Source organism: Ahaetulla prasina, chromosome 2, assembly GCF_028640845.1.
Source record: "Ahaetulla prasina isolate Xishuangbanna chromosome 2, ASM2864084v1, whole genome shotgun sequence".
Taxonomy (NCBI): Eukaryota; Metazoa; Chordata; class Lepidosauria; order Squamata; family Colubridae; genus Ahaetulla; species Ahaetulla prasina.
The window spans coordinates 36,133,212-36,158,894 of NC_080540.1; the positions used below are offsets into that span (position 1 = coordinate 36,133,212).

A 25,683-nucleotide genomic window follows, 5' to 3' on the forward strand; every position below is an offset into this window, starting at 1 on the left:
AAATGCAAATAAAAAAAGAAAGAAAAAAGTTGAGGCATGGACACAGAAATGCTCAATTTTCTCATGGTCTTTCTCTTTGAAACTTTCCATGTAATTTCTTCTCTGGACAACATTGTCTAAGACATAAAGAGAACAATAAGACCTTCCTACGTTTTTATAATCAGGGTAGAATTAATGAGACCCAATGCAGCTGCCAGGATGAGTCAACAGGCACCAATCAGCACCTGCACAAAAGCCTTAGATATACCTCCCATTAATTGGGAGAGCCAATGATTGCCCTTCCCTTTTTCTCAGCATGTTGCACTGCCAGCTGATTATTTCTTACCATTCGTGGGAAAGTCAATTCCACCCGTTCATTACTGTATAATTAATATGATTTCCTGAGCCATCTTTTTTTTTGCACATGCTTTGATGTCAAAGTAGAAAAAGCCCATCTGGAGGAATTCTATTACTCATAGGCATTTGTTTTTACCCCAAATAATGAGCATATCACCCTTAACTGTAATCTGTATTTTGTGGAATGTGTAAAAATAGCTGTGGCAGGATGAAAGACACACACACACACACAAAATCAAAAAATCAAAAACAAATTATGGATCTTAAAAGTGTTTCTATTCAGTAACCACAGGAGTTAAAATTTCTAATTTCATGAAAATCTACTAGCTGAGTGCATGGCTGTGAGGCAGATGAGCTCTGTCTTCTCAGTAGTAAAATGGAAGATAGTGCTTATAGGAGAATAAGACAAGCATAGATTCTAGCATGTATAAACTGCGTGTCCACAAAAGATCAGGAATGCTGAGGAAGTTGGAGCTAAGTTGAAAGAAAGCATGGCAGGCAAAGAACAAAGTTATCTCACTACCACTAAAGCTAGTGATTGTACTTAAATGGCTTTTCTTCACAGCCAGGGATGAGCACATGGTCTTATCTGTTGTGGAATCACTGCACGCATACAGTACTTTCACATAGAAATAATCTTTCTTGGCTTAAGAAACTCTGCTGCTCAAAATTCAGATGATCCCAGAACCAAATCTTTTTTTTTAAATCAAGAGTTCTTTATTAATATAAAATAATTGGGAAGAAAACTGGCTTCATACTATCCTATAGCTGTCAAAATTATAGATGATAGATAGATAGATAGATAGATAGATAGATAGATAGATAGATAGATAGATAGATAGATAGATAGATAGATAGATAGATAGGTAGGTAGATAGGCAGGCAGGCAGGCAGGCAGGCAGACAGATAGCTTCATGCTATCCTATAGTTGTTGAGATTATAGATAGGTAGATAGATAGGTACTTACTTCCCACCTATCTATTTACCTATAATCTATCTATCTACCTATCTATAATCTCAACAGCTATAGGATAGTATGAAGTCAGTTTCTAGATCTATCTATCTATCTATCCATCCATCCATCCATCCATCCATCCATCCATCCATCCATCCATTTCAGAATTCATAATTATGGTCCCAAAGCAGATGGATTGCATCTGAAACTCGTTTCATTTTAAACTAAAGAAATGTTTCTAACTTTCTATTTATAAGAGGAAAAATAATCCACTAATTCTACTGAAGGGATATTTCCTATCTTGTCACTTCTAATGCTTTTCTTGTTCTTGTTCACTTGATTCTCCGAATCAATTATGGATAACTCTGTTTTCACTAACTGCACTGTCTGTCATCTGTTGATGTGGATGGAACATGTTTCTTCAATAACGCAATTAAATGGCTGCATTTCTAAGCCTCTATTATTTTACTAAAGCCTCTTTCAAGTCAAGTTTAACTCTTGATGACATCCATGTGGTTTTTCTGGTTGGAGAAGATAAATACTTTGTCATTTTCTGGGTTTAATTTTTACTTCCCTGAGCAGGCATCAAATTTGGTATTCCCTCATAGTGTCCCATGCAAGCACAACCCAGGGCCATCACTGTGAGCTTCTGTTCCAGGTTATGTTGGCCAAGGACTACCATCTGCTGTGACTTTTACTAGCATGAAAATGTATGTTGAAGGTTTTAAAGCACGTAAGCTTCTCTTCTGGCTCTTCATCTCACTGCAATGGTTATTTTGATTTTCCAAATGTCACATCTGACACTTGAAGTTCTGAACATGTTGTATCTAGACGTCTACTTATTGCACTTTCTCTTGACAGAACCTAGAAGGAAAAGCATTGCAAAAAAGTTCCTTTCCAGTGATAGGAATACAGTAAGGAGAAAGAAATAATACCAAACTCTATACAAAATGCACACACGTGAAAATGTTTCAGAATGTCACCTTAATCAGTGAAATGGAGGCATATAAATGTAAATAAATAAACAAACCTTCAACATAATATCTATCCAATTAAATTTATATGCCGCCCATCTGACCGATAAAGCGACTTACATACTGAAACATTTTCAGGCGACACAGACTTGGGAAATTGAAATCCACATAACCAGATACAGGCAGTCCTTGCTTTAAGACCACAATTGAGCCCAAAATTTATGTTGCTAAGTGAAACTTTTTATTAAATGAGGTTTGCCCCATTTAACGACCTTTCTTGCCACAGTTGTTAAATGAACCACTGCAGTTAAGTTAATAACAGAGTTGTTAAATGAATCCATTTTGCTGGTCAGAAGGTTGCAAAACGGGATCACTTGATTCCGGGACATTGTAACCAGAGGTGGGTTTCAGCAGGTTCTGACCAGTTCTGGAGAACTGGTAGCGGAAATTTGGAGTAGTTTGGAGAACCGGTAAATACCACCTCTAACTGGCTCTGCCCCCATCTATTCTCTGCCTCCTGAGTCCCAGCTGATCGGGAGGAAATGAGGATTTTATAGTATCCTTCCCTTGGAGTGAGGTGGGAATGGAGATTTTACAGTATCCTTCCCCTGCCATGCCCGCCAAGCCACGCCCGCCAAGCCAGGCCAGGCCAGGCCAGGCCAAGCCAAGCCAAGCCAAGCCAAGCCAAGCCAAGCCAAGCCAAGCCAAGCCAAGCCAAGCCCACAGAACCAGTAGTAAATTTTTTTTGAATCCCACCACTGATTGCAACTGTCATAAATATGAACCAATTGTCAGGCATCTGAAGTTTGATCACATGACCATGGGGACCCGGCAATGGTCCTAGGTGTGAAAAATGGTCATATGTCACTTTTTTCAGTGGCTTTGTAACTTTGAATGGTCACTAAATAAATTGTTGTAACTTTTGGGCTACCTATATTCTCATTACATTTAAGCAGCTTCCATTCATGATGTTGATTAGGAAAGCACAGAGAATAACCCAACATGAAATTAAAAAATGAGCGTCCGTTCTTTCTCTTTTACATTTAGAAATCAATGAAAACATCTAATGTTTTGAATAGTTTGTAAGGGCAGCATTAGGAAGGTCCAGAAATCTAAATTCTATTTGTGGCTCTCACTGTGCAACAAGATATAACCATTAACAATGCAGTTTGCTGTTGCATCTCATCTGTTTGCAGTTTTGCTTCAGATGTAAGTGCACCTTACATCTTACATCTTATCTGAAGGGCCGGTTTAGCTCACGCTGGTAAAGCCTGTTATTAAGAACACAGTAGCCTGCAATTACTGCAGGTTCGAGCCCGGCCCAAGGTTGACTCAGCCTTCCATCCTTTATAAGGTAGGTAAAATGAGGACCCAGATTGTTGGGGGGGCAATAAGTTGACTTTGTAAAAATATACAAATAGAATGAGACTATTGCCTTATACACTGTAAGCCGCCCTGAGTCTTCGGAGAAGGGCGGGGTATAAATGTAAACAAAACAAAACAAACAAACAAACCTCAATAATGATACAGCATGTTTTTCACTAAACCTACAAGTAAGGCAGAATGGAAGGAAATCTGGAATTCGGATTCTGTCTGGAATCCTTACTCCATATAGGATATTAATACAATTGAGCGAGTTCAGGAGTACTTTAAAAGAAAAGTCTTGCATTCTTCTGTCCACAATAGAATGCCTGATGCTAATAGGCTTGAAATTCTCGGCTTGGATAGTTTAGAACTGTGACACTTGCAGTCAGACTTAGATATTGAATACAAAATTGTACATAATTTAGAATATAATAGAATAACGGAGTTGGAAGGGACCTTGAAGGTCTTCTAGTCCAACCCCCTGCTTAGGTAGGTAGTTCTATACCATTTCAGACAAATGGTTACCCAATCTCTTAAAAACTTCCAGTGCTGGAGCATTTACAACTTCTGGAGGCAAGTTGTTCCACTGATTAATTGTTCTAACTGTCAGGAAATTTCTCCTTAGTTCTAAGTTGCTTCTTTCCTTGATCAGTTTCCACCCATTGCTTCTTGTTCTACCCTCGGGTGCTTTGGAGAATAGTTTGACTCCCTCTTCTTTGTGGCAACCCCTGAGATATTGGAACACTGCTATCATGTCTCCCCTAGTCCTTCTTTTCATCAAACTAGGCATACCAAGTTCTAGCATAGTTAAAGCATAGTAATGCTTTAACTATAAATGACTTTTTTAAAAGCTTTAATCGTAATGTAAAGTGTGCGAACAACTGCTTTACACTTAATGTAAACGGCTCTAAACACAATTGCAAAAAAATTCGATTTTTGTAAAAGAATTGTCAAAGCCTAGAATATCTTACCTGATTCAGTTGTCTCAGCCATTAACTTTCACAGTTTTAATTCTTACTTAACGTCTGTGGACCCACTCCGTATTTAAGGGGTCCCTACGTGGCCATGTGTAAATGCACAGGTGTGGCTATTATCCCTGTCCCATTTTGATTTTCTTATTTTCTTTGTTTGAATTTGTCATTTTTGTTTGACGAATAAAAATAAATAAAATAAAAGGGGAAAGAAATTGGTTCTATGGATTTTTCACAAGGTAATCTCTAGCATGGGGAGCACTTGCTTATAAAGTCACCAAAAATCGGCCATAACTGAATTGTTAAAACAACAACCACCTCTAGTGACACATCTGTTGTAATCCTTAAACTCTTGATGACAAAACCCTGGACGTGCTTAAGCATTTGTCAATGTACATTTGGAAACAATAAAAACCTCACCACCATTAATGATGTAGATACTTAATCTCAATCAATCAATCAGAATAGAGCTGAAAGGACCTTGGAAGTCTTCTAGTCCAGTCTATGATCTTATTACTTAAGATCATATTTTTTTATTATTAAGATCATATTACTATGACCATATTACTATTATCTTAACACCTAGAGTCTGAACGTTCTAATTACAGATGCTAAAAAAAGAGCCTTGTCACTTTACTGCAAAATCTCAAACCCAATTATACTAAATTTCAAATCTTAGACAACTGCAGAATCATTTGAGGGGAAAAAATGAAAATGGAAGGAATGCTTATCTAACTGAGAGCGATGGACAGATTAGCTGTGCTCACAGCTCTGTACCAAAAACTATGTCGACTTTCAGAGCGATAGACAAGGAAAAGTACACAGTTTTCTTAACACTGGCAGGAATAAATCTTGTAGAAATAAAATGAGATGATGAAAATTAGATGATTCCAGAGTATTTACATCAAGCGACTTCAGAATTCCCTCCATTCTCAAGTGCGAGATATATTTTGATGAAATCTTTCCATTGATTCATAAACTATTCCAAGCTGTTTTATACTGTTGTGTTTTCCATGTGTTCATAATAAATTATAAAAATGCTTTTGTGGAAGGCTTAGCATTATTTAATGCTAGATGTTGCATCGTTTCAGCACTTGCTTAGAGTAATGGATTGTCATTCTGTGCTTTGCTGTTCATGCTGGTTCAGTAGAGCTTTGTCTAGTGGGTTCTTCACAGCTTTCATTTTGATTTTATTTGTCTCTTTCCATAGAACTGCACCCCCACTTCTAGCCAACCTCTTCTGATTCCTTCCTCCGGTTGCATTTATTTTGAAAAACGTGACTTGACCCAATCTATCTGTCATCTCTAATATCTGTCTGTCTGTCTGTCTGTCTGTCTGTCTGTCTGTCTGTCTGTCTGTCTGTCTGTCTATCTATCTATCTATCTATCTATCTATCTATCTATCTATCATCTTTAAAATTATCATCTTCCTTACTTTATAAATTTTAGTTCTGTGAAGTGCTTGGTGTTAATGCAAATATTCAAATTCCAGATGCTGGAGGAATGAGTGCTTCCCTATTTGCAAACAAGCCTTTCTATGCATATTTTAATATTGAATGGCTTCAGCCTTCCATTCTCTTCCTTCCTTCCTTTATTGCGTGGGTTATTTCCTCTACTTCAAGCAAAGGTGTCATGGAACTGGAAGAGGAATTAGAAAGTGTGAGGAAAATACCACATTGTGTCAAAAGCTCCAGCATCAGAATAATCATTAATTCTGTCACCACTGCTCTAGCTTCACAATGTTTTACTCTGGATTTTTTTGATTCCTATTTTCTAAAGAAAAAGTAACACCAGAGGTGGCCTACCTGTTAGGCAGAGTTAGGTGGTTGCCTCAGGCATAATGTTTAGGGAGTCACAAAATGACAACAAATTGTTTTATATTTGTTATTATTGTTTTTTTACTGACACAGATGGAAAGATGTTGTCGGATCTTCTAGCTTGGATGCCAAAATGGCCTGTCTTAGTTTAGGTACAGTGTGTATATGAATGTGACTAGATGGATGACCCCATTAGCTGCTCTTCCTCAGGCAACAAAATCCCTTGGCTAGGCCATTAATTCTTTAGAATCATTGTTTCTCCTACACAGTAAGGATTGATGATTGTGGTCGTGGAATCTGCCCTGCAAGGAGTGGGAAACAAAACTTGTTTGGGTGATTTGAGGTTCTCTGCTCTGAAATACTATTTTGATTTAGGTAGGAAAGCTCGGCCAACGTGGAAAAAGAAGACAGCTAAAAAACCAAAATGGAGTAAGGCTTAAAAAAATACTGTGTATTGAGAGGATCAATAGTTGCAAACCTATGGTCCCTGAGATAGTAAGAGGAGCCATGAATTATTTGAATTTCAGCTTCTCAGGCTCTGATTGCACGAAGTCCTTGAGTTACAGCCATTCATTTAATGACCATTCGAAATTACAATGCCACTGAAAAAAATAACGTATGACTGTTTTCACACTTACAACTGTTGCAGCATCCCCATGGTCATGCCATCAAAATTAGGAGCTTAGCAACTGGCATGTATTTATGATCACCATTTGTAACCTTCCCAACCAGCTTCCAACATATAAAGTCAATGGAGGAAGCCAGATTCACTTAATGACCACATGATTCACTTAACAACTGTGGCAAAAAAGGATGTAAAATGGAGCAAAACTTACTTAACAGCTGCCTTGCTTAGCAACATAAATTTTGGGCTCAATTGTGGTTATAAGTCCAGGATTACTTCCTTCCCAAATTTGCTACCATCTTTTTCTGAGGTTAGAGAACCGGAAAGCCTCTTCAAGGATACCCAATACAGGCTGACAATAAAGATTAGGGAGTTACTTTAAATCCAAAGTAGCAGTCAGAAGACACAATGAAAACTGCTTAATTTCACGGCACATGAACAGACTTAACCATAGTTTCAGATGGGAAACTGTCTGAGTTTGCTAGTCTGAGTTTAATTCAAAAATACTAGATAATTCCTGGAAACTTGGCATTCAGACAAATCAGCCATCAACAAGCACATAGAGACCTCATATTTACACACCATTCAAAAGAGACAATGAAAAGGCTAAAAAAGATAGAAAAAGACTATAAGACCTCATTGCCAGCAATCAATACTTAAATAAGCACGAATTAACACTAAAATTAACATCAGACAAAAAATATCAAGCAGTAAACAACAGTCTAATGATTGAATCTTGTTTAATGATCTAAATTTTTAATGCAACAGAAGTATGAATTGAACCTCCAATCAAATTGCCTGGGCATCATCGTATCTATTGTGTTCAACAAGATGCGTTAAGTTGTAACATAACCTGTAAGATGTCTAAAAGCAGCACTGCAACCCTTCACTCCAGCTAAAACTCTCTAATTTGAGGAATCAGTGGGATAGTCAGGCTGAATTTGAAAATCTGCACCAGGGTTTTTCCACATTCCAAGCTGTTTACCTCAGAGACTTATAGCACAAACAGCTTCCCTTGTTTTATATGTGCTTTTTCCCCCATTTTTAATACCCCTAGCCCCCCATTTTTAAACAAGAAAGTCAGAAGTGGACTGGGATGAGGACCAATTTATATCATGACTATTTCAATGCCAACGTTCTCCTTCTGACCATTTGATTCTCATCTGCTCATCCTGACGCAGATTGCTAATATTGTTTCTGCTACCTTCTGATCCATGGGAGGTACTCCAAAGCCCTGTTCCTAATATACTGTACAAAAATGTGAAGATTCATCTATTCCTTGAAACATTCCATGCCCAGCATAAGTGAGAATTAGATTTGTTACATTCCCCTCAAATGAATCAACACATGATTTGTAGACTCCTCTATCCAAACTTCCTATCTTGCTTTCCTTTCCTAGCAATGAATGCTGGTAGTAAACTTTTTTTTTAATTTTGTCACAACAGTATACACAAACATTGTCATAAGTAAAAAAAAAAACATATCATGAAGAAAATATATATATATATAAGTAAAGAATATGCATTAGCTATATTAATTTGATATAATAAAGGGAACAATAGGACAGGAACAGTAGGCACTTTTGTGCTCTTATGCACGCCCCTTATAGTCCTCTTAGGAATGGGATGAGGTCAATAGTAGACAGTTTTGGTTGAAGATTTTGGGGTTTTGAGAAGAGACTATGTAAACTATGTGCTACAGATTCAATTTATTTATTATTTGTATCCCACCTTGATTATTTGATTAACTCAAGGTGGTGAACATATTACACACATCTTCTTCCTCCTATTTTCCTCATTACAACAACAACCCTGTGAGGAGGACTGGACTGAAAGAGAATGACTGGCCCAAAGTCATCCAAGCTGGCTTTCATGGCTAAAGTGGGACTTGAACTCATGATCTCCCACTTTCTAGCCTGGTGCCTTAACCACTAGACCAAACTGGCTTTCGGTGACATTACTACAATACAGTAATATCTTCTTTAAAAAGATATGAATTAATCATTTTTGTCTTTTGTCACTGTGTAATGCCTTTTTGCCCCCATTAATTCTTTTGTTCCTTCCTAAAGTCTTAAAGGAAACAAATATGGTATTAGGCCATTTGCTCTTTTCTTCAAAAACACATTCTCAACTCTATGAATTCTATGAATTGATAATTTTTATCTCCCGCCCCTGTGTAATGCCACTTTTGTTCCTTCTTTCCCAATGCCTTAAAAAGGAGCAAAATATTAGGCAATTTACTCTTTTGTTTTCAAAAACACATTTCCAACTATAGAAGAGACAAGATGCCACAGTCTTCCAGTTGAAAGTATGTCGACTAAGCTTCAAATTGCAATGGTGCAAATGAAGCTACATCTGTTTTCATTTATTTATTATTATTATTTATTTATTTTATTTGTCAAGCATGTATAACAGATATAAGTATAAACATGATCATGAATACATGAAATGGATATAAATAAAAGGTAACATTAGGATAGGGATGGTAGGCACGTTGGTACGCTTATGCACGCCCCTTACAGACCTCTTAGAAATGGGGTGAGGTCAACAGTAGACAGTCTGAGGTTAAAGTTGTAAGGGTTTGGGGAAGAAATCACAGAGTCAGGTAGCGTATTCCAGCCATTGACCACTCTGTTGCTGAAGTCGTATTTTCTGCAATCGAGTTTGGAGCGGTTTACCTTAAGTTTGAATCTATTGTGTGCTCTTGTATTGTTGTGGTTTTCATATATGCCGCACTTTGATTGCACTGCTGTCACTGGACCTTTTTAACCACAATGTCAAATTTTGAAGTGTGCTTATACTGTTGCAACTATTACTGCTTCTCAGCTTGCCAACGAACTAGGGGGAAGGGAGGGGAAAAGGGAATTTAGGCTCCAGACATCAAGAAGACAAACTGTGAGAGTCAAGAACACTTCAGCAGGTGGTTGAAAACCTCAGAGACACATTCTCATAACAATACAATTGACATTCAATTGGACAATGTGACCTGACTAATAAGGGGAGGGAGAATTCTATACTTTAATTATATGGGATTGCATGGGAATTAGCTAGAACTGGTTTTGCCTTAACCAGTGCCAAAATGATGTACTCAATAAAGTTTTGCATTAAAAGATTGGATCATCTTGATCGTGGCTGCTTGGTTGGGTTCATCAGTTGGAACGTTAATACACATCCTGTGATGACCCCAATGACAAATTATGTTTCTGAAATCGTATAGGGTCTCCAAGATCCCTTATCTCCAAGGTCCCTTATTCTATCTTCTAAAGCAAACAGTAGAGAGAGGAACAAACACAGCATCTACTACTCAGAGTCAAGATGGATCAAAAGTCAGCTTTGACCATCTAAAAGTTCCAGGAGGGCACCAAAAATAGTGGGGAGAAACAGATCTGGACCTTTCAAGACAAATTAACATTTAGAAAATTGAAAAAAAAAGTGGGTGACCCATCTCCAGCAACTGAGCTTTCCTTGAGTATAATGGAAAGGAAGTAAAACTACAGCCAGTGCTGATTTCCAAGAAGCTTGGAGCTGAATTTCCAAAGCTGTAATGCAGGCCTTTCCTCAGAACTGTCTACATTAACATTTAAGGGGGTGAAAACATAATTTCAGGGTAAAAAGAGAGAGGTGTGTGTGTGTGTGTGTGTGGGTGCATGTGTGTGTGGGATATTAGAGGGAGAAAACATGGCTTAGAATGAGAGAGAACTATCTTCACCCCATTTTCAGTCTGGTCCTCTCTAGGACTTGCTTCTGTCCCAATCAACACTTTCAGAGGTCATCTCCAACAATGGCAATGATAAGGTTGCCTATTGGTGCTTCATGGGAAGAATTTCCATTCATTTCTTTCTTTCCGTTCAGCTGCCTTGCTGGTAGAAAACTGTGCACTTGTGTAAAGAAAGGCAACCTTACTCAGGGCCCAGCTGGCATAGCTCTATAAGCCCTTGATTTCTAAAAATAGTCAGTAGCTCCAGGAAGCCACACAGGAAATGAACTGAAGAAAATGGAAATAAATCTGCTGAGAGATCTAATGAGGGAGGAGAAAAGGTCTAGGACCAGCATTGATCACAGCAAACTGTTACCACAATTGTTAGTTTTCTTGAGTATTATCATTTTAGTCTTCGCAGGCAGTGACCTCTTTTCTTTCTTTTTCTCTCACCACAGAAATAGACCCAAAACCTTATGAAAGCATTAAACTAGGGGTGTCCAAACTTGGCAACTTTAAGACTTTAAGACAGCAACGGTGGCTGAGGAATTCTGGGAGTTGAAGTCCACAAGTCTTAAAGTTGCCAAGTTTGGACACCCCTGCATTAAACCCTTCTGCTACCGACTCTATCTTACTTTATTCCAAAACTTGTCTTATATAAAATGCCTTTTCTCCAGAGAGTCTTTGTTAATTATCACCCTTCTCATACACATATTAAAAATAGCAAAGTAATCCTTGCGTTAAGCATTTGCATTCTCACTGAAATATGTACTTCTAGCAAATTCCTAATTAATTGCTGGTTTGCTGGTTTAATGAGCAATAAAGGAACATAAATAAAACCAGGCAGGGCATCTCACTCCAGCTTTGAAATGAGCATTGCAGATGTTACATTTTGGAACATCTTACTCTATCAGAATGGGCTACCGTGTCCTTATTTTATTGTATTTATTAATTTTTTATGCCATCTTGTAGGGGAAATGGGTGGTATTAAAAATTAATAAATGCAATAAAATAAAGAAAGAAAAACATAAGTAAAATCAAATTTTGGATTCCTTTACTGACTATTTGTTAACTATCAACTACACATTTTTTCCGGAAAATAAATATTATGTAAAAAAGAAATTTGTTTCATATAAGCCAGGGGTGTTAAACTGGCGGCCTGCAGGCTGGATGCGTCAAGCACAGACTACGCGCCCCCCAGCTCCGCGACTGGGAAAACATCACGAAACATCATGTGATGGCAATGTGACGCAGTGAGTTTGAAACCCATGATATAAATGATTCTAAACTTTGTCCTTTTGTGGAAGTAAAGATAGAGAGATTTTTAAAACAACTGAGCGAAGAAGCTGCATCGAAGGTGAAGTGCTTTTTTGTTTCTAAATGTGTGTTTAATGAGAAACATCTAGCTTATAAATTCATTTATACACAAGATAAGATCATTTTGTTTTCTAACTTGTCACTTCATTATCACATTTCCGTACAGACTCTGAAAATTATATTTGGATTTTCGTACCATTGCTGTACTGTGCTCAGCAATCAGATCTTACAGGAAGATGAGATTGCCAAATTATTCATGAGTTTTCAATCATTTAAAAAAAAATGAAATGGCTCCACCGTGAGATGGCATGATTGTACCCACAGCTAGGAAATTTTACTTATCTCCACATTACAACAGCAAGAAAGAAAACAGCAATTAATGCCAATGATATGTCCGCTCATTGAAAACTTCATTCTCACAAACCACTAATGTTATAATAACTCTCCAGAAACAATTACATGGAACAGCTACTGCTGATGTTTTGTCTTATAGATTGAGCAATTTTCAGCAAAACACCAGATTGTTGGTGTGGTTTTTTTTTCCAGGTGAAGATACTACCAATACATTAAATGTCTCATATATCTATCTATCTATCCATCTATCCATCTATCCATCTATCCATCTATCCATCTATCCATCTATCTATCTATCTATCTATCTATCTATCTATCTATCTATCTATCTATCTATCTATCTATCTATCTATCTATCTATCATTTATTGAATTTATTTGCTGCCCATCTGGTAACAAACAACTCTTGGCAACTTCCAACATTAAAAAATTAAAATCCTAAAAAAATAAAAAACATTTGAAAGAATAAAAATAAGATCCCAATCAAGATAACATATAGTTAAAAGATAGGGAGGAGGGAACAAGCTGTGTGGGAAGGGAGGTGGGATTGCCTCTTAATTCAACAACCACCTCCGATATGATGTTTCCCTGTTAGTGCACCAAGACATCTGGCAGGTCTTCAGGCTCCTATGGAAGGACAAGAGGGTGGGACCCAATCTCACCTCAGGGGGTAAGATGTTTCAAAGAGCAGGAGCCACAGCAGAGAAGGCCCTTCTCCTGGACCCCTGAGCTATATCTGGTTACTATATACTATTTTATTTAATCTATTCCAATTCAAAGGGAGACAGTAAATGTTTCTCATCCCCATTGTTCAAGTCACAAAACTAAAGTGTTCACTATGTAAATACTCCATTCTCCTGATAAACAAAACTCTTCGCTGATGTTACCTTAAGGACGTTGTCTACCCTAGAGGAAGCAGTGGTGCATTCAGCCTCTTGAGCCTTGTAAAAGCTAATTGAATTAGTTTTTAATGTGATGGGAGGAAAAACACATGGGGAGCAATTGTTCATGTAAGTAATGAAAGTAAATTAATACCAATACTAAATCAAATCTTGCTTTCTTGTGACCCTACTCAGTTTTTTTAGAATGTAGCTCCTGTTTGTTCACTTTTTTATATATCTGCAAATCCATACAAATATGACATTTGTTAGGAAAAATGAACATGAAATGGATACAAGTATTTATGTAGACTTTTTTTTAAATCCTAGTTTGACATACAATAAAATAGGAGGATCTGAAAAGATAGAAATGGAGAGAAATTAACAGGAATTAAAATGAATAGGAAACATCTGTTTTGAAAATTAGAAATTTCTGGGGGAGGAAGTTATGTTGGATATGTTCACCACCTTGAGTTATTTGTAAAAACAATAAAAACGGAATATCAATAAATACATTTCTTATTTGTCTTTTCATTTCTTGGATTTTTTTCCTAGGATGGACCACTAAGTTATTAACTAGTCCAACTTGCTCAGGCAAGAGACCCTATACCATTTCAGACAAATGGTTGTCTAGTCTCTTATTTAAAATCTCCAGTGATGGAAGACCCACAACTTCAGATAGCAAGCCATTCCACTGATTAATTGTTGTTGCATCACTTCTTTCCATACTGTTTAGAAAATGTGGTTGCATCCATGTACTTGTCAGGAGTCAAGGATGACTTAGAGGTTGTCATATTTTAAAACTGTTCTGAATTTAATTGCAAAAGTGATAGAAAAGGTTCTGCTTCAACTGATGCCATAGACCCTAACCTGTTATCACTATTTATCCCAAGACAGTTTGTGGATCAAATTTTCCACGAAATGTCAATCGGAAACTGTGTGTGCTACGGAAGTAATTCGAGCAGTAACACTGTGATAGCAACAGCAGAGCTATAAAAGACATAATGACAGAACAATCAGTTCCTATAAAAATAATGAACATGGAATGGCTAAAGACAGAGAAATCAAGGTATTAGCTTATGGAAGTGGATGAAAGGTCTCAGCACAAGAAGTAATTGTCATAATGGAATGAAAAAAAAAAACAAATCAAAAAGAATTTGACTTGTTTTTTTTGTTGTTGTTATTATTGCTTCCTTCTTATATTGCATGTTCATTTCTTTTGCCAGATAGCCCTTCAAAGGTCAAACGCCACATTGTCCACAATAAAAACCATTCATTCTGAAGAGTTCTCAAGAACTCTTCAGATAAAGGTTAAGCAGAAAATAGATCTGCATCTTTTGCTAATTCTGATTTAGTCTACATTGTCCAGCATTTCTGGGTTCCTACTGTTTTTCAAAGAGAGAGGGAGGGGGAGGGAGGGAGGGAGGGAGAATGAATGAATGAATTACAAAATGGGAAGGGACATTGGAGGTCTTCTAGTCCAGGGGTCTGCAATCTTAAACACTCAAAGAGCCATTTGGACCCATTTCCCACAGAAAAGAAATCACCAAGAGCCACAAAACCCTTCCCACGCCTGACTATTTCTTGAGTGGCCACAAAACTCACATATGTAGTTACATTAAATGTTCTGTTTTCTTCTGAAACTTTTCTTTTCTTGGATTTATCCATGGTTGGCCTACCAGGGGTTGAAAAGCTCAATAAATTGCGTTCCAGCAGGTGTCACACATTGCCGGTTGTGATGCATATTTTGAGTGACAGGGAGACACAGCAGAGGGGTGAAAGAGCCACATGTGGCTCCAGAGCCGCAGGTTGCTGACACCTGGAGTCCAACCCCCTGCATCTTCACACACATCTCTCTCTCTCTCCATCCACTCCTCATGTTATACTGGTGAAATAAGAAAAGCTTAGAGTATAACCAGAATGGCATAACCATTCTGTGCGAATGATTATGAGCATAGTTCTAGACCCAGGTGATGTACAAAATAGATCCTGTAAAGCAGGGATGTCAAACTCATGTCGTCATTCAGGAAAAGACTGAGATATACAAAATGAACACATCAGTATTATTAATCTGTAACTATCATCCTAAACTATACGCTTCTAGTTTAGGATGAGCCAGCTGATTTCAAACTTGGCTGCAAAGGTTCAAGCATTAAGTGCATCATCTCCAGAATATTCATTCATACATCATTCATTCATTCATTCATTCATTCATTCATTCATTCATTCATTCATTCGTTCGTTCATTCATTCATTCTCAATATTTGTACATCTGGAAAACCCTCCTTCCAGCAACAGAAAAGAATTTACTAAAAAATATCGCATATGTCTCAAAACCCAACATCAGATAACGTAATGGTCTGGAGACAGTAAAAACAAAATAAATCCAAAGAAAAACCAGAAAGTCCAGCTGCCTCTTGAAAAAACACCTCTGGACAATATTCTGCATACTTAACACACCCATACATACGTAGGGTAGAAAACTGGACAATCAACAGATGCAAGTTGTATTCTTCAGGAGCATTCTTTCTCTTTTCTTGCTAATTATAAAATACATATGGAACAGTACCAACATTTCTATTTCACTTGTTAAAAGGCAAGAGGCAAATTGTCCATGTTTTCAACCCAACCAAGTTACAGTGTCTTCCATCTGCCTATGTCATTATGCCTGGCTTTATGTGAGCAGACTGACTCCAAAAGCTAAACTCCAAGGATTGTTCTTCCATGAATATTGGAAGATATTGTCAATAAGATTGACAATACTCTGGACCAGGGGTCTCCAACCTTGGCAACTTTAAGACTTGTGGACTTCAACTCCCAGAATTCAAATCCCAGAATCCCAGACACAAGTCTTAAAGTTACCAAGGTTGGAGACCCCTGCTCTGGACATTGTTCAAAAACTTCATACAATAAGATCCAAATCAGAACACAACCATCTTACTTTATCCCATTCTGTAGAGTCTGGCAGAATCACTCATGCTTCAACCAAAGTCTGCTTAGTCTTTTGAATTAAAAAAAAAACTTGCCATCCTATACCCAAAGGGAAGATGTCACCACATCCTTCATATCAAGCACACCTTCCTGTGTTCCTCATAACAGAAAAAGGGAATAGCAAGAGTCAAATCTCCTTCTTACCATATGATTCAGACTAACACCAAATCAGATGTTCTATTGTGTCTACAATTTGGCAATAGATGGTTTCCTGAACAACAAGGAGAACTTACCTGACATGCATTGTATAGAAGCTGATGCTCAAATTTCTTGATTCCCAAGATGTTCTGGAACATCTCATACAGCTGCTCCTTGCTGAGAATCAGCTCCGAAGCAGCACTTGCTGTCATTCTGGCTTGAGCTTTGCGTGGATCTTCTTCCCCTCGATATATCGCATCAAATTTTGCCATCCAGGAACTCAGGACAGTCTCCTTACTGAGACCATCAATCTCAGGCAGGCTACGGACCCTCTTTTCGATATGCTTCTTGAAGACTTCTCGGGAATCATTAGCTGAGAAACCACCACTCTGAACCATTCTGGCGACACGGTCACTTTTCAGAAATACCTGCAAGGTAAACAAAAACATATACTCAATCCTTCCTAGATCTGAAAGAACTGGAAACATATCTCATTATAAAACTCCGTATGATTTCTTTGTGCGGCTGCCCCAAAGAAGAGGGAATCAAGCTGTTCTCCAAAGCACCTGAGGGCAGGATAAGAAGCAATGGGTGGAAACTACAGTAATCAAGGAGAGACACAACCTAGAACTAAGAAGAAATTTTCTGACAATTAGAACAATTAATCAGTAGAACCTCCAGAAGTTGTGAATGCTCCAACATTGGAAGCTTTTAAGAGGAGATTGGATAACCATTTGTCTGAAATGGTATAGGGTTTCCTGCCTAAGCAGGGGGTTGGACTAGAAGACCTCCAAGGTCCCTTCCAAGTCTGTTATTCTATTCTATTCTATTCTATTCTATTCTATTCTATTCTATTCTATTCTATTCTGTTCTGTTCTGTTCTGTTCTGTTCTGTACGTGACATTGCAATCTGGGCATTTGTTTGTGACATTGTGGAATAATGGAGCATCCATTGTACATTGTGAATTATTTTGGATGGGGGGAGGGAAGTGATCTTTTATATGATAATCTTATTAGAGCTTTCCAGAGCTAAACCTCTGTACTGTCAGTTAACTATGATCCTTTGTCACACCACAGTTCACTAGCAGAGAATATCCTCTACATGTAGGTTCAAATAGAATGGGAGAACAAGGTCTGAGAACATTATCAAATTCTGAACATTTGAAGAAAAGAAACATGTTTCTAAAGGTTTCAGAGGCTTTATTATTTTGTTTTTAGATCATTCTCCACATTTTATGCAGAAATTTAATCTATTTTGCAATAGAAATGAGCTCTGGTTGCAAATACCCATTTCTATGCATTGGATGCAAATTGATAATATTTTTAATTCACTTTTGAAGAATGTCATATTCCATGGTAATGAAATCATGCGCTGTTTCTTCCAGTGCTCGGTCTCAGTTTTATGGGGACAAATGGGCATCCCTAGCTGACCTTGGCTGATCTTTGAAAAAGCTAATGTAAGTCAGGTTCAGACATGATTAGTGCTCAGAATTAAAGGGCATCAGGAAATCCCAAAACTGTAAATTAGACTGTGCAGTCAAAACATACCCTAGAGGAAGACAATGGCTAACCACTTACTTAGGTACACTATGTTGCTAGGAAAACTATTTTACATTTTTTTTTGTAGTCAGACAAATATCCGTTCTAATACATCCATCTATGAGATTGAAAATGGGCATCATTTATTTTCTGTTATGAGCTGTGTTTAACTAGCTTTCATTCATGGGTCCATGATTTCAAGAAAGAGTTTCTTCTTTAATCCTTCTTTATTATGTTCCAAGGTCAGTACAATAAAAGTTTAAAAAAATATGAGTATAATCCAAAAATACAACAGCGGTACAGGTGTAACCATTATATAATGGTATTATAATTAAGCAGGTATCTATTTTAGGCAGCTAACTCTGGTGTTTGATAGAAGTTGTGGCCTTTGTATGATGACACTTTTCCTTGTTTACATCCTCATTCCACCTGCAGATACTAATGAACTAATTACTGTTTTGCTTCCTCCATGCTCAAATTTTATTTCTTAACTTATTTAGATTTACATTGGCTCTTTACTTTTTTCACAGTCCATGCCAATAAGACTCCTCCTGCTCATAGATAAGAGGAAATGAAACTAACTGTTCTCTCCTGCCTTGTTTTGCTTGCAACTCTTACATTGGAAGAATCTTCTATATTGGTATTGTACATTTATCTTCATGTATTAATATGTATATAAAGAAGTTAATGAATCCTGCTGCATCAGTCTGCCTGTGTGTGCTTTCTGGATATAATTTTCTGCAACAAACTCTGAAAGTTTCTTCCATGAAATTAAAATTATCAAGTGTATGACTCTGTGCGTGTGTGTGTAGGATGGCTCAGCAATTAAAGATGTTGAGCTTGTCAGAGCCTGGGGGTGCAATGGTTAGTAGCAGTACTGCAGGCTACTGGCTGCCATTAGTTCAGCAGTTCAATTCTCACCAGGTCAAGTTTGACTCATCCTTCCGTGGTCAGTAAAATGAAGACCCAGATTGTTGGAGGCAATATCTTGACTCCACAAGCCGCTTAGAGAGGACTGTAAAGCACTGTGAAATGGTATATAAGTCTTAGTGCTAATGCTATTGTCTTCTGGAAAGCTGACATCCTAGGTTCGAGCCCCTAGCACAACACAACAGGGTGAGATCCCATTAGTTGCCTCTGCTCCTGCTCACTTAGCAGTTCAAAAGGACACAAATGCAAGTATATAAATAGGTACCACTTCAATGGGAAGGTAACATTGTTCCATATACCTTGGCATATAGTCATGCTGGCCATGTGACCATGGGAACATCTTCAGACAATGCTGGCTCCCTCAGCTAAGAAACAAATAATGAGCCACTCCTCTAAGAATTGGACATGATTGGAGAAACCCTTACCTTTACCTCAATGACCACAGTATCGAGCCATTTAATATATTTTCCCCAAAGTTTATGAACAATCCAAGACAGTGATAATCCTCAATGTCACCCTGTTAAAATAATTTCCTCTCCCATCAATCCCTGTTATTTCCAAAATTCTATTTTTATTTTTTTTTACTGAGGATCCCCTTATCCCAAAAGTTTCGATAACTACACTAGGTTTCAAATACTGAAATACCTCGCGGCTGGGCAGAAAAAAATACAGCATGGTTGTAAGAAAGATGCATTACCTAAACAATTAACCTCATGGCATTGTGAAACAAGTCGGGACTACCCATATACAGCAGAATAAATTTTCCAATACACTTTGACCAGTGAGGGGCATTGTGGCAACGTTTAATTAAAAAAAAAATATTGCCGTGAATGACAGGGTGCTATTTCAGAAGCAAACACAGTTCAGCTCCCTGTTACTTGGCTGCATCTGGTGTGAGAAAGGCAATCTGTGTTTCCTGCTATCTTCAGGATCTCTTTTTATCACCACTCACAAGCATGGCACAGTAAGAAGCACAGGTCAGATTCGGGGGATGAAAAGGCACTTGACACCATAAGAGCTACTTTGGGAACAGGAAGAAATCATGTTTTTTCTCCCCCACCTCCCTAGGAGCCACTTGTCAACAACAACTTTTTTTGCAACAACAGTGTGAAAAAAAAACCCGGCCAATGTAAAATATGAAAGAGAGATGTTCACCTGGAAGATGAACACTGTCCATAGAGGAAATAAAACATGGCATTGCCCTTTTCTATCAAATGAAGCAAAGTTAATGGAAACCTTAAATGCCTTCATAGTAGCATAGAATCCTAGGGCTGGAATGGACTTTGGAGGTCCTCTAGTACAGGGGTGTCAAACTCACATCGTCACAGCTGCATCACGTGACGTATCGGGACTTCCCCCCCCCTTTGCTAAACCAGGTGTAGGCATGGCCAGCATGTGACACATCTAGCCCATGGGCCAGAGGTTTGACAGCCCTGCTCTAGTACAATCCTTTTCACCCGAGGCAGGAATCCTTATATCATCCTGGACAATTTTTTCTTTAAAATCTCCAGTGATGGAGCACCCACAACACTGAGAGACAATTTTTTCCATTGTTTAATCCTTCTCACTGTCATGAAATTCCTCCTTATTTTCAGGTTCGATCTCCCACTGATGAGTTTCCACCTGCTGCTTCTTGTCCTGTCCTCGGGTACTATGGAGAGGTTTGCCCAGAGCTTAATGAATCCATCTGAAATGTTCAAAGAAATTCTCGTTCTTATTTGTGTCTTTATGAGGTATGAGGAACAACTTCATATTTATTATTTATTTATTTATTTATTTATTTATGGGTTTGGAAGGGACCTAAGAAGTTCTTAGATACAAAAATAAGGAGCCTAGCTAGTGGCTGGAAGCAGAATAGAACATACCTTTTCTGGTATCAGATACAAGACATATTTATGAGGACATTACTATCCAGTGGTGGGATTCAGCCAGTTCACACCACTTCGGGAGAACTGGTTGTTAACTTTCTGAGCAGTTTGGTGACTGGTTGTTGGAAGAAATCATTAAGGCAAAGAACTGGTTGTTAAATTATTTGAATCCCACCGCTGTTACTATCCATAGATGTTTATCTCATAGCATAGAGGAACTGTACTTGGCTCCACTGGAGGGCATCCCAATGGAGAGGAAGTTAAGATGGCGGCCACAGCCATGTGAATACAGCTTTGCTCCTCTTTAACGTGCATTGAGACTCACATTCATTTAACAAGAGGAACAAAAGTAGAAACAAGGTTCCTTCCATTTCTATATTGGTACTAATTGCAATTTAGTACAAATACAAATACTTTGAGGGAGATGGGTGGTTCAGGAATGTGAAGCATAAATAAATACATTTCTTCAATCTCTGTATTTTCACCTATAAAATATCAGCAGTTGAATTTTTAACAGAGAATTTTTAATATTGTTATGCTCAGTTGAGTCAGCTGATTTCTGGTGACTCTGTGGATAAAAGGTCTACAAACAGTCCTGCCTCTTGCTGCATTGTGCAGTTCTTGCAGTTGCATTTCTGGGGCTTCCAATTCTTCACCTATTTGCCTCATATGCTGCCAGCCGCTTCTTCACCTTCTGTCCATCTTGACTAGTAATGTCATCTTTCCCATAGATGCATCATGATGTGTCCAAAATATGACACATATTCAAAATCAATTAAGAGTACTTAGTTGCCTTTGACCAAACCAGAACTCTATTGAGCTTGAATTATGAAGCTGGGTTTAAATCAGTGATCTTTAATAAATCAGACAGAGAGAAAGAGAATGAGGGATAGAAGCAGGGGCCAAGCAGGCTGTCATATTTAAAAGACTAGTTCATATTTTTGCAATAATTATAACCCGTCACTGATTGGAAATAATTTATTCCATGTTTATAAATGGCAGAACTTGGCTGAGGTGGACCCTTTGTCCTTGGCTGAGGACAAGAAAAAATACTTCATAGTTAAATTGAATAATCAGAATAAAACATTCAATATTCAATTGGGCTTTAATACATACATAAATAAAACAAAACCTTATAAAGCCCTTCCCAGTGTCCAATGCAGAGGATCCTATAAATATCTGGAATCATCTTTGGAGCCACTATTTAGAAAAAGAAAAAGAAAAGAAACACCAGGCTCCGTTCACCTCCTCAAACACTATTTTGTTCTCTCATCTTCTGGATGTATGTCAGAGTTCTAAGTAAAAATCAAAGAGGATTTTGCAAGAACGAGTTCTGCCAAACTTGCAAAAATTGTGCATGGCTTGTTCTCCCCATACATTTTCAAAGAATGTGGAAATTTCTAACTTCCTGTCCTTCAATATAGGGAGGCCACTCCTAGGATTTTTCATCCATGGGGAAATGGGGACTATTGAACAGTACTCAAAGCAAATTAAGTGGAGGCAAAGAAAAGGAAGCTACAAACCAAACCACATTAAAGAAGTAACAAGATAGCAATAGCACTTAGACTTATATACCACTTCATAGTGCTTTACAGTCCTCTCTAAGGGTTTACAGAGTCAGCCTATTGCCCCCAACAATCTGGGTCCTCATTTTACCCACCTAGGAAGGATGGAAGGCTGAGTCAACCTTGAGCTGGTGAAATTCCATTTGCTGAATGCAGCTAGCAGTCAGCTGAAGTAGCCTGCAGTACTGCACTCTAACCACTGGGCCACCTCGGCTCTTATCATAGATAGATGCATTTATCTATTTAGCAGGAAAAAAAATAAGGACTGCTAGCAGGTTAAAGGGTCTAGAATATTACTCTATAGCAATAGCAATAGCACTTAGGATTGTAAAACACATAGGCTTTACAGTGCTTTGCAGAACTCTCTAACCAGTTTTGCAGCATAGCATATTGGTCCCCAAAATCTGGGTCCTCATTTTACTGACCTCAGAAGAATGGAAGGCTGAGTCAACCTTGAGCTGTTGAGAGTCGAACTACTGAACTGCTGGCAGCCACCAGTCAGCAGATGTAGCCTGCAGTACTCATTCTAACCTTGTGCCACCATGGCTATCTGAATATTCAGGAAGGTATGAATATAGCATGCTCAGAAACAGCTGGATAGGGAATATGTCTATAAATTTCTTTTACATGGGAGTTGCTCTTTAAGACCACCTAGAAACCTCAAATCCTGTAAAATGCAGTTCCCAAGTGCTTACTGGACAATCATAGTATTGCCATGTAATACCGCTATTACAGGAACTGTGATGTTTGCACAAAGTGGTTTCTTTCTAAATGCAATTGAAGGTGCTGGTTATTACCTCTCAGAGTCAGATCCTATAAGGCTTTGGGCCTTAAAGGCTGCTCATCCCAAATAAATTCTGCCCATCCAAACCAGGTGAATGGGAAGGATTTGCTGAAGGTCCTTTCATATCAGGAAGTATGAAAGGTGGGGGGCTACAGAGGTGGCTCTCCCCATACTTTGGAACAGCTTAAGCCTGAGACAAGAATGCCTCCCACTCTTAGAGTCTTCCAAAGAATAATTAAAAACAATCCTTCTGGAAGGCTTTTGGGGATTAAGCAGCTACAGGAAGATCCAATTATCACTATTATTAGTGGTAGTAGCAGTAGTTTACAGCTTTTTAATCGATTATACTGTATATTACTGTATATAATCCTTGTACTGTGTTTTGCTTTGGTATGCTATCTAGAGCCAATGGAATGAAGTGGTTGATAAATTTCACTATGCTATCCCATAAGTGGTTAATAAAGACACAACCTAAGAATGTAAAAAGAAATTTCAAATGTATGTCGGAAATGTAATTTTAAAGAGGATAATTTCTATCATCTTTGATGAATTTGTGATAACGCAAATAAATATTGGGATTAGATTTCTCTTCTCATTCAGAAGATACTTAAAATAAATATAAACATAATACCAGAATCTTTTCTCTTGGGTTTGATGAGCAAATTTGAAAGAAAATTTAGAATTTTATTTCTAAATATATTAACAGCGGTGAGAATCTTATATGCAAAAAGATGGAAAGATACACTCATTCTCAAAATGGAAGAATGGATGATAAAGGTGATGGCGTTGGCAGAGATTTAATTAAAAGGAAGGATTTATCTAATTTTGTTTCTATTTGGAAACCACGTTTGGATTTTGTACTTGAAACGGGAAAAAAAATAAAACTCTTAACTTCAGGTCTTGATGATTAGAATGATTTTGTTGTTGTAGAAATGGTTTGAAATATTTAGAAATGTAAAGTAAAAGGCTGAGCATATAATTCTCTTTGTATGCTACTGCATTGAAAAAGCTCAGGCGTTACTACTTTTTTTAGTTTCTTTTTTATCTCTCTTTTTAACATTCTTAATTTTTTTGGTATTTATCACACAATAAACTTCAGTAAAACTTCTTTTAAAAAGGATGTCCTTAAAATGTGCAGATTTTTGCACTCCGCTGAGAGTCTCAAATCTGTAAAAGCTAATCACTTTTCTTGACTGTGCCTTCCACTGGTAGAAGAGATTTCTATTCACAGACAAATGACAAATTGCAAGATGACAGAAAGGGGAAAAAAAGTAGCAAGAGGATTCATGCTGTCACTGCACAAGCAAGTGGGGAGAAAGTTTCATCTTATCCTTCTATTGTCTGGACAATGGGATCTCCCTGCATGATTTCTAACCGAAATAAAAAGTTTTTGAAAGGACGTGATTGAGAGATTTGCTTGCAGAGACTTTCAGCTCACGTTGGTTATCCTTCATGTATAGAGAGGTAACTGAATCCTGGGAAACAATAGCATTCAACAGTAAATTCTCAGCAGACAAGAAGTAAGTAAGCTATGCCAAGCACATCAACTGATTCAGGTAAACAGTTGCATAGATGACCTACAGGCAGTGGCGGGCACAAATCTTAGCATGCAACAAAATCCCATGTGGGTTCTCACAGTTTTTCCCATTAAAAGGAGAAAAATCTGTCTCTCTAATGAGAAGATGAAATTCCAGCTGTGTGCAGCTGCTTTGCAGATGGAAGATCACAGTTCAGTTTTTGAAATTTCCACTTTAAAAGATTTTGGGGAGACACTGGATCAGAAGCAGCTTTGAGAATATCTCCAAGAATTTCCATTAAACCAGGACATTTGCAATTACAGAAGATAAAAATAGTAAGAAAAGCCGTTTCTTGATTAGGCCATTGTTTGCTGCTTGATTGTTTGTCTGGTGTTAATTCTGGTGCTCATTTCTGTTTCTCTAGATGTTGATTGCTGGCAAGGAGAATGTTCGGGTGTTTTTGTTTCCTTTTTAATTTTTTTTATTGTTTCTTTTGAATGGTGTATAAATGTTGTTTATCACTAGGTACCTGTTGATGTCTGATTTTTTGGAATATCAAGCTTCCAGGAATTACTTGGTTTTGGGATTTAGCTTGGTATAGGATGCTCACAGTTTCCCAGCTAAAACTATGATTAAATCTATCCTTGTATTGTGAAGTTTAAGGAGTTTTCACTGTGGCTTCTGACTATCTATCTATCTATCTATCTATCTATCTATCTATCTATCTATCTATCTATCTATCTATCTATCTATCTATACAGTGGTGGGATTCAAATCATTTAACAACCAGTTCTCTGGTCTAATGATTTCTTCCAACAACCAGTTCACCAAACTGCTCAGAAAGTTAACAACTGGTATATATATATATATATATATATATATGTGTGTGTGTGTGTGTGTGTGTGTTTTCTGAGGTTTTCGCGGGTGTTTGTATGTAGGTCTTTGGTTATTCGGGTTTTCTCCCGCGTAAAATTGGAAGTGTCTTGGCGACGTTTCGACGAAGTCTCATTCGTCATCTTCAGGCTTCAACTTCGTGCTTCTGGGAGCAATGCTATCATTACCAG

General features: G+C 37.8%; 1 protein-coding gene across 2 annotated transcripts in view; it reads right to left on the minus strand.

Moving 5' to 3' along the window:
• Positions 1 to 25,683, minus strand: part of CADPS (calcium dependent secretion activator) — a 445,851-nt gene that overhangs the window by 312,817 nt on the left and 107,351 nt on the right. For both annotated transcript variants that reach the window (XM_058171468.1, XM_058171467.1), the window contains exon 3: positions 16,512 to 16,844. In XM_058171468.1, coding sequence (XP_058027451.1) covers positions 16,512 to 16,844 — 333 coding nt within the window. The remainder of the gene's footprint in view (positions 1 to 16,511; positions 16,845 to 25,683) is intronic.